At 36.9% G+C, this 17999-nt stretch overlaps 1 protein-coding gene across 1 annotated transcript; it reads right to left on the bottom strand.

Annotated features, from left to right (window-relative positions):
- Positions 1-743: 743 nt before the first annotated feature.
- Positions 744-17049, bottom strand: LOC125059781 (facilitated trehalose transporter Tret1-like). Its single transcript, XM_047664337.1, has 8 exons — positions 16761-17049; positions 13061-13290; positions 12051-12221; positions 9909-10061; positions 8807-8933; positions 2981-3216; positions 2092-2286; positions 744-1571 (listed from the first exon to the last, which is right to left on the bottom strand). Exons 1-8 carry the CDS (start codon positions 16840-16842, stop codon positions 1317-1319), a joined length of 1449 nt encoding a protein of 482 aa, XP_047520293.1. The 5' UTR covers positions 16843-17049; the 3' UTR covers positions 744-1316.
- Positions 17050-17999: the final 950 nt, after the last annotated feature.

The raw sequence follows: 17999 nt of genomic DNA on the forward strand, positions 1-17999 counted from the left end.
TTTTTTAAGGTCACTCAGGTATATATAAGTTATCTTAAAATAGTAATAAATAGGCATCTGATTATAATTTAAAGAAGATTCATAGAGAAGTAGGGAAGGGGATGACAGGTCTGGGCGTTACTGCATACGATTTTTTGCGTTTTCTGAGAAGATTTACTATGGTAATATATATATTTTTTTTTACCATAGGAAAGAAGAGATTTCAACGAACTGAAATCACACCAACTTTTTGAAAAAAGCTGAAATTTTGACGTCAGAATTTTCGATTGAAAATTAGGGTGTTTTTTCGATATTAATTCAAAATAAGGTGAACAAATAAATATTTTTAATCAAATAAATTACAGTGTATTTGGGACATAGAAAGGTAAGTTTTCACCAAATTTCGTTAAAAAAAATTTATTTTTGTTAAAGATAAAAATAAAAAACCAAAAACTTGGTTTTTTGAATTTTTCACATAAATTTTGAGGTTATGTGAAAAATGTGTGAATACAAAAGTTTTAGATCTTTTTATTACCTCCAACTTTACCATTTAACTTTCTTCGATAGGACTTGTAGTTTTGCCGGAAATCGAGATAAACCGTTTTTTACCCTTAAAACTCCCCCCCTACCCCTTCCCGACCTCAGATCGACCGTAATTTATTTTTCCTTTCATTTTGATCATATTCCCCTGCTTTTCTAATGGGTTTCATCCTACTGTAATTTTTTTCACTTTTTATTTATTTTAAAGGCTATCTGCACTGGTCTATTTATTATTTTGGCATTTATGGCATTGCAGGAAACGTTGCTCTTCGTACTAACATAACTACATATTTTCTTAAATAAAGAAAAATAAATGTACTGTTTAATAACTAGAACTGAGCAGAGAGCTATCTGAATAATTAAGTTAAAGAGTCGAAGCCTCCAATTTACAAAAGCCCACATGGGGTATACTGGGAATAAAAGATCGCAACTCAATGTAAGTTAATTGAAAAAAAAATACTTTATTATGTTTGTATGTTTTTGGAACACAGAAATACCAATTCGACTTAGGATCCTTCAAGAAACGAGCAATTCTTAAAAGACCTACAACGCACTTGCTCCATTGAGAGTGTCCAGGGCGGCAAGGGTCTAAGGCAAGTTAGATTCCTCACGATTTTTCCCTTCATCGTTCAAATGTTAAATGCACATAGAAAGAAAATCCATTGGTGCACAGCTGGGAATCGAACCTACGACCTCAGGGGATATTTTCGGAGTTAGAAGCGGTCTCTATACCCAGTACTATGTAAAAATATATTAACATACAATTGTATATCGGCTAAACCTTAATCTTAAAATATCTATACATTAGCTTCAACATGTTTCTTCTTTCTTCTCCTGCCTTCTAAATCTGCATAAATGTCTTCTAGATTTCTCATTTTGGTCTCAGGAACGCATAATATCAAATAAAATACGTTAGACAGACATATAAAGCTAAAAATCCAGAAAGTAGAATGATATCCTATGCAATTGTTGAGTGGGGCGAATAATTTGAGCAGAGCGAAGTCTGTGCCAAGTGATATCGCCATTATCAATGTTGCTACTGTGCCTCGAAGCTGTTGACAAAGATGGTAAGGTAAAAACACGACTACATAATATGCCTATATTTTAAGGTTAATAACTTAATTTAAATGCATAATAGGACATTAAACATGAAAGTCTCTAGATCGTTTTCAACCATTTAATGTCGCGACCCACGAAAAAGCCAAAAAACTTAAGTAAAACAGTCTTGCGACCCCGTCACTGTAAAATTATAATTTAGTTCACGCACTACACTATAATTATTAATTCTTTAAATACGAAACTTTTGTACCTATAGGTATGTAGTTTGTATTTATTTTTCAACAGACTGCGACCCCCTTTTAAAACAAACTACCCCCCATAAAGTCTAAGTCTAGATGAACTAAATAGGTATACAATTATCCAATTCTAGGTTCAATTTCGAGTTCCGCTATTAATATATTACCTGAAGTTATATACACAAGTGCCTTTTTTAAACTAAATATATTGCGTGTTGTTTAGATTTTTTTGAGATTATTCATTAAATACTTATCATTCTAAAAATACCAATAATACCTGAAAGCTAAACATCTCGGTCATAATGACGAATGGTAGAGGTTGTAACCCAGACGCGTCTGCAAATATGCAACAACATAAAGCAGCGATGGGCAGCCAGCCAGGGAGGGCAACACTGATGCTTTGGAGGTAAAACCATACCCCTAGAAGGCACATACTGAAGCCAGCTACCACGCTTGTTACTGCTAGCAAAGGCTGAAAGAAAACCAACTGAAGTATAAAGCCTGCTTGCCTAGGAAGAAAAATCAGACAACCTACACCATCTAACGTCGAGGTAGAATGGAAATTCCACCCGTATCACCTCGACGTCCGCGTTCCACAACTGAGCGTTTCTTACGGCATTTTTTTTATAGAACAGGGGGCAAACGGGCAGGTGGCTCACCTGATGTTAAGTGATCCGCCGCCCATGGACACTCTCAATGCCAGAGGGCTCGCGAGTGCATTGCTGGCCTTTTTGCCGTGCACCACTACTATGTGGAACCAACTGCCCACTGAAGTATTTCCGAACCAATTCAACTTTCAAGAAAAGAGCGTACCATTACTTTAAAGACCGGCAACGCACTTGCGAGCCCTCTGGCATTGAGTGTCCATGGGCGGCAGTATCACTTAACATCAGATGAGCCTCCTGTTTCTTATAAAAAAATACATATATTGCGATAGTGTCTGTGAAGTGTCAAATGGAAAAGTTTTCCCAAGATCCTGAAAAACGTTTTTCAGTTGGGTTTCTTTGAATTTTTGTATCGATACCTAAGTAGGTATATACGTAGTTATAAAGTTAGCTATTAGTCGATCACGTCAGTTTAATGATGAACTGGAATTCCTTATATTCTAATCCAGGATATAAGAACTTGTTAATGAAGAATTCAGAATACCAAAAGCATTAAATCACCTTTCTCCCAGTTCTATCTACAAGCTGACAGGCCAGAAACGATCCTATTATCTGCACTGAAGCCAACAAAATCGATTGCTTGTTTGGTGATAAAGCAATACTGGAATCGGGATCCTTTCCAGCTTCAGCAAAAATATGACTTGCGTAGACCAAGACCGCTATACATCCACAGAACTCTCGAGTTAGGTTCACTATGAGGGCTACCCAAAAAGCCTTTAGGGCTGTTTTGTCGGCAACTGAAACAAATGCATTTTGACTTTATAACATTTTATAAACTACTAGCTGGCCTGGCGAACATCGTACCGCCTAACAGTCGATTCTTTTTTTTTTTTTTAATACTTATTCTGCTATTCGGGACACCGGTCTAGCTAGTAAGATAAAAAAAAGAAAGTTGATAATACAACAAAAACATTATGTCAAAAAATAAAAATTTACCTTCCCGGAACCCCTCCACTAACACTTGAACTTTATAATATGGTATTAAAGTTCAAATTGCCTTTAAATATTATTACGTATATTTTGTATGGGAATATAGGAGTGTTGTTTTTAGACTTTTTCACTCAATTTTTTTGAATTTTTCTCTCCGTAAGAACCATCCTCGTACTTCAAGGAATATTATAAAAAAAGAATCAGACAAATCGGTCAAGCCGTTTTCATGTTATGTCGTGACAACGGAAAACGGGTTTCATTTTTATATATAAAAGATAGCAAAAGCTAACATGTTAAAATGGGGCCGTTCGTAATCACTATGGGGGGGGGGGGGGTCTTTGATTTACTTATTTGGTGATTACGTTACGTCAATAGTAATTATTTACTTGTCTATGCTTGAAAACGAAATGCATTTTCGAGTATTCCTACAAAAAAAATAGAAACGTTTATGTACTATTTTTGAAAGCTTTGCTTACAAGAAGAGTGGGGAGAAATACGACCCCAACGATATTACGGGCAGTATTGGATTAATTGTATTCGTTTATACACATTCTTGCTTATATTTTCTAATAGAAATTTCTGTGTGCTCTTGCTTATTTTAAAAGCATGTCAGTGAGCCTTGTGTGTCTTGTCTGTTGTCGAATTTTTGCCTGACCCTTCCCAGTTTCCCCACTATGTTTTGCTTCCGAGCAAGTTTTACTTAAATGCGAAGTTAAAAAGGTAAATATATTTCCACAAAGTTTAACAATCGTACACTTAACCACCAGGATAGCACGTTACCCTAATGGTTAAAAGATCTATTTTAAAAGAACAAGTTCGTTGTTACTTTGTGTCTTTTAATTATCTTTAAGTTTTTATTGAAATATCTATCGAATAACCTTATTAGTTACCTTACGTACGTAATAGGTGAGATAAAAATAGATTATATACAGATCTAGATCTTCTGTATTTTGCAAGCGGAAACAAAAAACACAGAGCACCTGGGAATCGAACCTCGACTAAATCAGATTCGGTAGGCGCATTCAAATATCGTAACATTCAGCCAAAGAAAGCCTTCCAAACCGAAACCTTCATGTCCCAGAACCCTTTTCATGAAAGTTCAGAAACTATGTGTAACATTGTCTACATAACAAATTCATAATAGCCGTTACGATACAGGAAAAAAATGTATTTGTGCTGTAACAGTTGAACAGCGCAATTGTAGATTTGACATTTGACCCAATACGAATAACAAACATTGAATTAATATGCGGACAAATTGAAAATGATGAGTTTTGATATCAAGGACAATGTTCTGTGGCAGGGGTCACTCAATTGGTACAATAAAATTATTTGTTTGTTTGCGGAATTGGAGCGTCACCTTCGAAGCTTCTCAGAACTAGACTTGTTTGTAAAAAGATGATTGCTTAATAAAATTGGGTTTGATACAATTATTTTGTTTACCTTGTAAAACATACTAAGAAATATAAATTTGCTGTTTATTTATTTATAAAAGCTTGCAAACGATCGGCACACTGTTATACATTGTAGGGTAGACCGAGGCGAATCGGATCACAGGGCGAATCGGATCAAAATTAGAAATGTGTTGATAATTCAAATATCACATTCACATAGAACGCACTCAACCGGCGTTTTATGTCTCTCCATTTACTGAGCACCTCCCGACATAAGCAGTATTTCGATTGGGCTTGTGGATCAGTGGTAATGCCGCTCGTCAGCCACTCGGTTTTTTGTGTGTGACGCAATTTGGCGCTCATCTAAGGTTACGTACTTACGTTTTCTTTGTGTCATATGACGGATTTGTCTTAAAATTTAACTACTTTGGTTTATATTCCTAAGCAAGGTGTTAATATTGAAGAACCAATTCGCTTTTAAGTATAATCTTAGAGGTTAACGTCTAACATATTTATTTCAAAAGTCTTAATTATGGGGCTAATCGGATCATATCCTTAGGGGCGAATTGGATGATACTTTTAAACTGATTTATTAAATGTTTGAGGTTATTGATTCATATTTATTTCATGACCACCGGAGAATGGTGTCAAGAAAAAATGAAAGAGGCTGTAAATTAAGTCCAGAACAAAGAGTTGACCTTGCGTAAAGCTGCTAAGAGCTTGGCCACAGTTTCTGGCGGTGTGGAGCGCGGCGCGGCGAGAGGGTCTGCGAGAGGCGCGGTGTGCGGTGATATGCCACAGCTCGACTAGCTGCGACCGCGGCGGCATCAGCGGTGGACGTATTTAGAGTATATTAGTTAGTTTTATTTCGTCCCACAATTTTTTACAACATGCCTATATTTATGATGTGGATGTTTTGACATCCATATTGCTGGTCTACTCAGTATTTCACTAATAAATTGTTCTGTATCCATTATTTTATATGAGCTCAATGCGCGATAAAAACAAAATTATTTGTTTTGGTCGCGCGATGCTAAATGCGTCCACCTCTGCCGCTGCGCGCGCCGCTCTGAGCTGTGGCCGCCTCGATACTCCCGAGTGCATTTGTTTCACTCGCACGCCGCGCAGACCGTCGCCGCCGCCGACGCGCGGGTAGCCACCGCGCCGCAGGTCGCACCGCAATGCGCGTCGCCGATAGCTGTGGCATACTTCATACAATTTGCTCAATTTGTTTTTGCCGCTCGCCGCTTTGCGCGCCGCAAAACGCGCCGCAAACCGCGCCGCAGGTGACTGTGGCCAAGGGGTAAGAGCTTGGCCACAGTTTCTGGCGGTGTGGAGCGCGGCGCGGCAAGAGGGGCTGCGAGAGGCGCGGTTTGCGGTGGTATGCCACAGCTCGACCGCGGCGGCATCAGCGGTGGACGTATTTAGAGTATATTAGTTAGTTTTATTAGTTTTATTTCGTCCCGCAATTTTTTTATAACATGCCTATATTTATGATGTGGATGTTTTGACATCCATATTGCTGGTCTACTCAGTATTTCACTAATAAATTGTTCTGTATCCATTATTTTATATGAGCTCAATGCGCGATAAAAACAAAATTATTTGTTTTGGTCGCGCGATGCTAAATGCGTCCACCTCTGCCGCTGCGCGCGCCGCTCTGAGCTGTGGCCGCCTCGATACTCCCGAGTGCATTTGTTTCACTCGCACGTCGCGCAGGCCGTCCGCCGCCGCCGACGCGCGGGTAGCCACCGCGCCGCAGGTCGCACCGCAATGCGCGTCGCCGATAGCTGTGGCATACTTCATACAATTTGCTCAATTTGTTTTTACCGCTCACCGCTTTGCGCGCCGCAAACCGCACCGCAAACCGCGCCGCAGGTGACTGTGGCCAAGGGGTAAGAGTTTTTCAGTACCGTTCACGAGCTAACAGAAAAAAAGGACCATAATATATATGTGAATTATGTGCCAATAATTAAAATTGATCTTATTATTATATATTTTTACCGATTCCAAAGTTATTTAACACTATACCTTAAAATTTTGTTATATTTTGTGCACGATCCGATTCACCCCGAGAGTTGGGGCGAATCGGATATTTTCCTTTTTTTAGTTTTTAATAGCTAATTAAGAGAATATATGTATGATTTAAGTTTTCAAATATTTATTTCATAGGTAATTGTTACTTCTTACGATTTTATCAATAAAAATAACATTATATAGCACTTTAGTATGATTTACTCAACCTCAAAGAAAAAGTGATCCGATTCGCCTCGGTCTACTATACAAGAAAAATAAAAAACGCGGAGAGATAAAAAAATAAACAAAAAGAAAAATCGATTTCAAAGTGTAAGGGGAGCACTATGGATATCCAGACCTAGCTCGTTTATCAGAACGCTCAATCTGGATATCGATGAGTTTTGGCCAAAACGCGTTCTTCTGAAAGGAGGGACAAATGGGATGATGGGATGCCTGTGATATATAGAGGTTTGATCCAGCCTTTAAAAAAAATCAAACTTTCTTTTTCGTTTTGTGAGGGTATTTTTTACTGTAGTAAACGAAACTATGGTGCGTTGCGTTAGTTTGTGATGGGACTACAGCAGTCCTATCACAGAGTTGTGATACGATCCCTCTTTACGTTTGACCACTGATAATTATTTAATGAGTGTCACCCTTTAGTCCACCCATCTTAAGTTTTACAATATCCCCAGCGATTATTCAAAACACTACAATCTGTCATCAATACTGATTTATTGATTTGTTGATATCAAACTCATGTAAAAAATGCATAAACTTGGCATCGGTAGGTAATGTTGTTGTATAATTCAAAGTAAATTATTTAATACACACCATAAAGTTAATATGCTTGATTCTATAGGTATACTTATAACAACGCGACTATGTCGCAAAACAAAAACCCTTGTGGAACATATCGCGGCTTATACGTCTAAGGATATGTTGTACGCTCTTAATATAGTAATACGAGTGGTTTGTTGAGTTGCTAAATTATCTATAAATGGTATTTATGGTGTGAATTTACACTCAATAGATGAAAAAATATTTAAACGTAACGTTTTGCCTCCCGTAGCTCATCATACCACGCTGTTACAAAGTTTAAGTACATAACTCAAAGCTTACCGATGTCCAGATTAAGCATTCTTATAAACGAGCTAGGTCTGGATATACAAAGCATATAACAATTTGTATGACAATACTTGGCGATTAAAAAGAGTGGCGGAAAGTTTCTTGCCAGTTCTTCTTACCCGCTCTACGCCCTTGACTTGCGAACTGGTAGTAAAAGTAAATTTATGATTAATTTAACTTGACGATTCAAAAGTGTACTTGGTTATCCACTTGAATAAAGATATTTTGAGTTTGAGTTTGAGTTTGAGATACATAGTTGCTCCGCTCACACTGTAAAGTGGATTTTTGTTTAGTTTTTTGTAATTTGAATTTTTTCTTTGATTAGTAATTGTTTTTTTTTGTAGTGTTTGTTTTGTTTAATAATAGGTTATGATCTCTATATGTATGTCATGTTTGCCTTTAAGTGCTTGTCACAATAAATATTATTATAAAGATGTGTCAGTGTGCCGAGCGTTGGCAAGCTTTATCTTAATAAAAAAAATATTGGTTGTTTGTAAAGTAGGTTTACGATCGAGATGTTTACGTGATAACGTCTTATTGGTGATATAAGTTTTTGGGAAGTAAGGAATTAATGAAGATAACAATTTTTTCAAATTTTAAATTACATCTATCGTTTTATTCACACTTTTGATGATAAATTTCGGGTGTAAAATGACAAGTTTACTTATTCGACTATGATATACATTTTTCTACATACATTCACGGAATGACTGGCAGCGCTCGAGATGAGACGGGAGATCGGTCGGTCTCTCTCTCGTTATACCTGCGATCGCGCTCGTGAGGTTTTGGTGTGACACAAGTTTCTGAACATGTCACCCGACTAAAACGATTTTAAAGACGTTATCACGTCAAAAAAACTTACATAACAGTTTAGGTGAGAACTTCAGTTCCGATGTAGTCTGTTCAATGATCAGTCGGTCCACCTCGTCACTTATAGATTTGTCTGTTTGTGGAAACGACCGGAGCCAACCCAACACTTTGGCTGCTTCCTGTTAACATAGATATACCAACTTAATTTCGACCAGAAATCAAAAATTGGCAAGAAAGTAAAAATGGAACAGAATTGGGTTTTTGAAAAAAAAAAACATTGTGATTAAGGGAAAGATCTTATATAATGTTGGTTTTATAACAAAACTATTTTTTTATTTTTTTCGCAATAATTCAAAAGTTATTTCAAAATAATAAATAATTTTTGAATCCAGTACCGAAAACACGCCGAACAAACCCGAGCGCGTGTGACGTCATAATGTTAGTTTTCACTCATTGCAGTTGATAGAAAAATAATAAATACAGTGTTTTGATCTATTTAATTTTGTTAATTAATATTAATATTTAATATATTAAATATACTTTATATATATATATATAAATATATTTATATATATATATATATATATTAATAGCCGTAAACGCTGTACTGTTAAATTGCTTTAACATTATGACGTCACAACATGGTGATCGATCATTCATGGCGCGTTTATAGTCACGTGATTTTTATTTAAATTTCATCAATTTTTAATTGTTTATAATTAATTGAAAATTTTTTTAAGTTTGTTGCATTAAACATCAATATTATTAATAATAAAGTTTTAAAATACATAAAAAAAAACATTTTTTTTTTTCAAAAACCCAATTGTAACGGAGTTCCAAAATGGTTCATAAACCATTTCTGTATTCCTGTATATTTTGGAACAGAAATTGTTTCTCGGAACAGATTCCTCTTCACATCCTATCCTAAATTCATTTCTTATGCTGCCCACGTCATAGTGACGAGGAAGGCTGCCTTTTTGCGCCAAAGTGAATTATTGCCGAAACACCAGAAAAGCATGGTAGGTGCAATACCATTCAAAAGAGGGCGAATTCAGAATCTTAAAACAGAAAGTTAGGTACCCCCACGATACACCCCTTATTCAAAAACGAAAATACTGGGACAATATCAAAAATTTATATGAAAATTTCCATACCTCATTTTTCCCACATTTGACTAGGTACGATGGCGTCTCCGGTAGCCGCAACAATATACAGAAGTGTACCAATGGTATTGCCAGTAGAATCCATAATACTGTATTAAATGGCAACAGGTCACCTAAGATGAAGACGACAAGATTTCCAACTGTCTGCAAAAACATGCTCTGGATAATTAAAAAAAAATTAAAGGGTTGAAAAATCAGTACGACTTTATTCTTAAAAGCTAAATTAATCTTGAAATAATGAAATAAAAAATAATTTATTTAACAGGTTAAGTTTAAAGAAATAGAATATGCGTGAAGTTAGCAGCTATGCCAAGAATTTTGAATGACCATAATGACCTTTGTAGTACCTTTTAAAAAAATAAAGGAGTTTTAATTATTTTTTCAAAGAAATTTAGCATTGCTTTTTCACAAAGACCTATTGTTACTTAGTTAAAAGGTTATGCAACATACCTAGTTATTAAATTTAATGAATAATATAATAAAATAATAATTATTATTATTATTAATATTAATATACTAAATATTAAATATTATTAAATTATTAACGTTAAATATTTATTATTTAATATTTAAAAAATTAAAGAAAGCCAAGTATAACTTCTTACGCGCGTACATAAGTACACGCACCCTTTTTTTTAATGTTACAGGAGGCACACCTGATGGCTCACCTGATGTTAAGTGATACCGCCGCCCATGGACACTCAATGCCAAAGGGCTTGCGAAGGCGTTGCTATTTAATTTATGCTTCGCTGCTTTTGGCGGCGTTTCTTAATAATAAATCGAGCGGTTCCTGCGAACCGCGTTCAACCGAAGAATTAATTCAAAGAAATCATTTTCAAAGAAGAAATTTTCGTTGTCAGGTATAAGCATAATCCTTTGTATTCATTGAAAGAAATTATACGATAAATATAACTCGACGCAAACATTCCCTTTTGCTAAATCGAGCACTCAGTGTAATGGAAGAATAGGCGAGGTTCGACGGTGAGGTGAACGGCCTACACTTTGGCATCTATCTGTATGATATATCTTAAATCCTTGATGATTTATAAGGTTTTCCTTTTTAAGAAGGAAACAGCTTTTGAAGTATCACAGGTTACTTCGGGAAGATATTGCTCTCTACTTCGGAAAGACTGTGTATATGAATTTTTATAATTTTATTTATTTATTCACAAAAAAATACATCTTGATTTTTTTTATAGAACGGGGGGCAAACGGGCAGGAGGCTCGCAAGTGCGTTGCCGGCTTTTTAAGAATTGCTACCCTCTTTCTTGAAGGACCCTAACTTGAATTATACTTCAGTATTTCCGAACCAATGGTGGGCATCTGGTTCCACATATTGGTGGTGCGCGGCTAAAACTGCCTTAAGCAATGCTCAGTTCCTGAACAACGGATGTCGAGGTGATACGGATGGTATTTTTTACCATTTTTCCTTGACGTCCGAAAATGAAACTCAACTGCATGTATTAGTCCGAACACCGCCTCTGAACACTCTCCATGGTAAATGCGGTAGAAGATGCAGAGAGACCCACATCTCTACGCAACGCCAAGGGATCAAGCCGCACGGAAAGTGACTGGTCGTTGACAATTCGAATCGGTCTTCGTTGAATACGGTCAAGTGGAAGGAGCTGGTACTGGAGCTCTCGGCCAGAGGTGATAACAGTACTCCATGTGGGGCAGAATTTGCGATTTATAGAGTTGCAAGCGGTGGGCCGGTTATGGTATGTCAGACACTTTTGGTAAAGTATTTTTATGTTGAATACTTTAAGTATTAAGAATTTAATATTCTGACATAATTATAGCAGTAATTGTTTATAGCATATAACAAAATATAACAAAAAACAATATATATATATATTTTTTTGTTTTTTTAAAAGACAATTCACACCAATTGACCTAGTCCCTTGCTAAGCTGGTGAAGCTTGTGTTATGGGTACTAGGCAACGAATATACATACATATTATAGATATATAAAAACATATTTAAATACCCAAGACCTAAGCACAACACCAAATGCTCATCACATCGATGTTCGTCTCAGCCGGGGATCGAACCCGGGACCCATGGATTTGCAGTCAGGGATACTAACCACTAGACCAATGAGTCGTCAATTATATAAAGCCTTGATATACATACCTGTGAGAATATAATAAATGTTCCAGTCATTCCTCGTATACTGTCTTCGCTGATCTCCTTTACATAGAGGGGGCATACGACAAAGCCTCCACCTGATCCGAAGCCTATGAGCGCACGCGCAGCTATCAACGCTATAGGGTGCGCACATATCAGTTTAACTGCCCAACCGACCTATGAAGTAATTTGTTTGTTTTATTTCGAAGTTTTGTGGGTTTTATACAGAATTATATGTTTGCCTACAGACTTTAAGGGATAAAAGAGCGGCGCTACAACCTTTTTAGGTCTGGGCCTCAGATTCCTGAATGTGTTTCATGATCATTTTTGAATCGGCAAGTAGGTGATCAGCCGCCAGTGCCTAACACATGCCGTTGACGTTTTGGGTCTAAGACATGTCAGTTTCCTCACGATGTTTTCCTTCACTGTTCGAGGGAATGTCAAATGCGCACAGCCGGGCATCGAACCTACGACCTCAGGGATGAGAGTCGCGCGCTGAAGCCACTAGGTCAATACTGCTCAGTAAAAGAAATATTCTTTTGATATGAACCTAATAGCTTATATATGTCCATATACAATATATATAACAACTAAACCAATGAGGTGTATCCTCACTATGACCTAATAATCTAAATATATATTTTGAACACTAAATTGACGAAAACATTTCTCGTCATATAAACTTATTATAATTTCTTAAAAAAAAAAAAAATCAGTGGCGCTACAACCTCTTTTTGGTCTACGCCTCAGATTTCTGAATCTGTTTCATGATCATTTTTCAATTTAATACGCAAGTAGGTGATCAGTCTCCAGTGCCTGACACGCCGTTGACTTTTTGGGTCTAAGACATGTCGGTTTCCTCACGATGTTTTCCTTCACCGTTCGAGGGAATGTTAAATGCGCTCATAAAAAGAAAGTCCATTGGTGCACAGCCGGGGATCGAACCTACGACCTCAGGGATGAGAGTCGCACGCTGAAGCCACTGCTCATTTCTTATTCTGCTAATTTTTACTTACAGATATAGGCAAAGTTGCGCAGAGCAAAGCATTTTTTCGTCCAAATTTATCCGCAGCTACCCCGTATACGAACACAGCTATAGGTGCGAAAATAAACATGATGGAAGCCATCCAGGACACTTCCTCTTCAGTCAGGGGTCTCTCTGAGGGTGAGGATTCCCCCATCAGCAGGGCTTTGTGGGGTGAAATCCAGCCCATCGCTGTGCCATATGCTAGTATTGGCATGCATACTGTAAAAAATAAATGTTAGGTTAAGATTCAGTGTCTAGACGTAGGCCTAAGACCGGTCCTGTCATCCAAGGAAATATCGGGTTCTTATCCATTATGGTTTATCTATGGTAACTAGTGTTCTTGCTCCTACAGATATCTAGAACCAGCTGTCCACTGAAGTATTTCCGAACCAATTCGACTTAGGACCCTTCAAGAAATGAGCGTACAAATTCTTAAAAGGCCGGAAAAGCATTTGCGAGCCCGAACATTGATCGTGTCCATGGGCGGCGGTATTACTTAACATCAGGTGAGCCTCCTGCCCGTTCACCCCCTGTTCTATAAAAAAAATATAATGAAAATACAGCTATTAGTAAATTAATGGGTATTATTTATTTTCTAGTTATTCTTTGGTTTTAGATAGCCATAGGTTTTTGCATTCATATTCATGAATTACAGTTTACAGAGCAGTGTTGGATGAGTGGCTTCAGCGTGCGATTCTCATCCCTGGATGAGAATCGTTGTCGCAGGTTGTAGGTTCGATCCGGCTGTGTACAAATGGACTTTCTAAGTGCACATTTTATATTGGCTTGAATAGTGAAGGAAAACATTGTGAGGAAACCGTCTTGCCTTAAACCCAAAAATTCGACATGAGTCAGGCACAGGAGGCCGATCCTACCTGTCTTTTAGATTGACACATGATCATGAAACAGAAATCTGATGTCCAGACCTAAAAAGTGTGTAAAGGTGGGAACTGACCAACGTTACGAGGTGTAATGTAACATGTAATGTAATGTTACACAGCGAGCATTCGTGCAGTCAGTACGTCGTGTTACGGGGAAACCAGCGAGCAACGAGCCGCTCGTTGCTCGCTTTGAGTGCTCCACCCGGCTGTCGGTTTTTTGGCGAATCCTTTGACTGTTACGCGGTTCAGTAATTACGCGTCGCACGTCGCAAGTGATCATGATTATGATTTTCTATAAATTGTGTCTTTTTTAAGTACTTTTGGTCCAATTAAATTCAACAGTTCTTCAAAATCGAGACCTGCGTACAAAGTTTTATACTGTCCAGTAATCAATAACAAACCACCTCATACGCCTGTGTTTTTAAATAAGTTTTATGTCCAGTATCATTTTTTCTTCTTCTTAATTTGGATGAAACAATAATTAAATAGAATGAAAGATATCAACATTATCACTATCACATCTCGTGAACACTGGCGGCGAAAGTGGAGCACAGAGTTTTGACGAGCATGTTACGCCGATTTTAGAACACAGCGTAACATGCTCGATGCGAATGCTACATTACACCTCGTAACTTTGGTCAGTTCCCAGCTTAACGCTAACCTAACATCATTTAAGTTACAAATATATATTTTAGCTAATAATTAGAAGCGTAAACAAAATATAAACAACTATCGCACGCATTTAGTTTCTTCCACACTCATAAATTGTAATACAACATTCTTGTTTCCGATAATGTCAAAAAGGTCGACTGATTTTGTATTGAAATGTCACTTAGATTTATAAACCCTTAGACAAGTTAGTTTTTGTTTGCGTCGCAACCCCACTACCCCTAATTTTATGTTAGTTATAAGCTCATATTTTAAATGATTAAAGTCAGTTGTCTCCCAGCTTCAAATAAAGTGCTTCATTTAACATACATATAATAATATATTTGTTTTGGGGAAATGCATTGCGCATACCGCGGCGCAACTGCTTAGTGTGGGAGGGTTATGTGGGACGTGTCCATACCCACTAAAACCCCAAGGCGCCACCAACAATCGCCTTAGGCGGGGTGCAGTAACAGCAGAGCCTTATCCGCACATGCGATATGACGGTTGCGTCCGCCTCTCCACGCCCATTGTTAGTTTGTGAAGATACTTGACACAGCACAGACCGGGTCATCCGCTTTTAGAAATAGCTAGGGGAGTTCGGGAGTACTTGCACCATCCCTTCTTATGAACACATGGACCCCTGCTTCCCCACTTGGGCACCTTTTAGGTGGTGAGAATTTAGTGAGCACGGCTTCAGGACAAAGCTAGTCTTTTTTTTACTCTTCCCTGGTCCTTTCCGCATCTTTCATTTAACACATTACGAACAAGGGGATCGGATAGAAAATGCCGTAGATCTCTTCACGGGTTTATTTCTAAATAAATCAGTGAGGAATTTGTTTACAAAAAAAAGGAAATTACGCACATAAATACACTATCACACACAAAATACGGTCACTAGATACTTCAAATACACGCACTTCACACAGTACTTTTTCACTTGTCTTAACTATTCGCACTTTATCACTTCACTGTTAAGTGACTTAATTGGTCTCGTTTCGGCTCGCTTATATATCTGGGAATAATTTTAAACGATTTGAGAACTTTCTAGGCAGGATTGCTACTGAGTAGCGATTGCACAATTCTAGAACCTTCGTACTCATTATCTCTTTCGCACATTGCTCCGTCCTTGACGGACGGCGTTCTAGAGTGTTCAGTCTGGCTTCGAGACGGGATCTTCCCTCAATCTCGCGTATCACTTCGTCCTTGTCCCACACCTATAAAATTCTAGAATATTCCTTCATCAAAAGGGTATAACTAGTCTTGAAAACGCCTGAAAACGGGTTTTCTAAAAACTGTACCACTTGAATACACACGTTCTGAAACTGCATGAAAAAACTGTTTCAGCCTACCTAAAACTTTGTTAACATTTTATAAATTACTATGTTAACATTTTATAAATTACAATTTTCAAATTACAATTTGCAAATATGTAATAGAGCCTCTCTTGAAATGGCCATAAATCACAGCTTACAGCTAACTGAAAACGTCTCTAGCTTGTGGAAAAATCGAGAAACATTTCAGTCAACCCGTCTTCGTAACAATATAGTTGAACCATACAACAACCGCCACCGCCACTAATTAATAAATTGTATTTCATATAGACCATGAGTTATCTATAAAGTTAATTGCATCATCTAATCCATATTTAGAAAAGCACGTGTTAATATTATTTGGGATAATTTGGCAACGCGTCAATTGAATCATTTCGCAAACTAATAAATATTATTAAACACAATATTTTTAACATATATAGTAATTATAATAATTAAATTGATAACTAGAAAATTAAAGCACTTAAAAAGTTTGGTCCCTGCAGAGTTTAATGCTGGCGGCAAATAATAATTATAATGATTAGTTTTACGAATTAAGAATCGGTATCTTATATGATAAACATAAAGAGCGTTTGATCAATTGCTTGACATATTCGGTAATGGGCTGATCAATTAAAAAAAAACATTTTCTAGTGCCTATCTTTCTAATCTGCTGTTTTGATAGTATTTTAGCTAGAATAGGGGGGCATAGACATTTTAGTTACCGGTGAGTATACTCTATCTTTAAACAATTGGAGATCGAGGGAAGAAAATTTAGGTAAAGATAGTATTTTCCTACATAATAAACACTTTTAAATGTTAAGTTGTAGTTTGAGTTTTGACTTACCCACTATGGACATAAGTATTTGATTGTGTTTGCTTCCAGTTTTTCTATCTTTATCATTCACGTTATATTTCTTGCTCACCATTGTGCACTGTTAATCTTAACACAAAGTATCCGCAATTTTAAATTCAATTTAAAATTATTTTTGTACCGATGTGACTGCGCACGCGTCGCTCATAAAAATCACTGAATGAATACATCTGAGTCTTATATTAAATACCTCACGTTCCTGGGTTTGATTTAATTTCTGACGCGCACTACAAGTAAGGAACGAAATGGCCATTAAGGTACCAATACGACGTTGTCGTTCAAGAAGTAGGGTACGCATGACGGCAACGCACTCGAGAGTCTTGTGTGTGATGTCCCCTTGTAACGAGTATTGTTAATGCTCCAGATTCGATTCCCGTAAAAACAATCGTTATTACGGGTTGTAAAGCACAAGATGCTGATCACGTGATACTACCCTTCCAGCTTTGCTTGGAAACAACTGCCAATAGAAGGTTTGGCGGCTGCCAACAACGTAACTAATAACTATCCGTAAAAGTTACGATTGATAATTTGTTTATAGAAACCGAGCGGTTTATAAAGCGGTGATTCCCTTGAGATATATAAACAATGACCTCAATTATGTATATTATTACCTGAATTAATTTAAACTAAATAACTAAACATAAAAATGTAATAAACTAAATATAAAAATGAAAATAGGAATTGGATCTATTAAAATATTGATTTATCTTTATTAGTAATCATAACAATCAAATATATAGTATTCAAAATTTTCTAAACTTACATAGTAATAATAAGAATAATTATAAATTAACTTTCAACAATTAACAAAATCAACTTAGATATTGTTCCCTTTGGAGTAGAAACTCTTGGGCTGTGGGGTTCAAGTGCACAGGCGCTAATTAAAGATTTAAGTTGGTGCCTGATAGATGGTACCGGTGACCCCAGAGCTGGTGCTTTCCTCGCTCAACTAATAGGTAACGCAATACAGCGAGGAAATTCTGCCAGCGTTCAAGGTACACTGCCACAGGGATCAAACTTTTAAAATTAGTTTTAATTTAACTTTTTATTAATTTATAATTATTCTTATTTTAATATAATATTTATTTTACAAAACAAATTCATCAGGCACATAAATTGAAGAAGGTACCTACTGTGTGTACCCATTTTTTTTTAATCCAATTTTATTCATATTCTGTGGGCTACAACGACCTAAGAGTGCGGCGAAAATTT

Source organism: Pieris napi, chromosome 20 (genome assembly GCF_905475465.1).
Source record: "Pieris napi chromosome 20, ilPieNapi1.2, whole genome shotgun sequence".
Lineage (NCBI taxonomy): Eukaryota > Metazoa > Arthropoda > Insecta > Lepidoptera > Pieridae > Pieris > Pieris napi.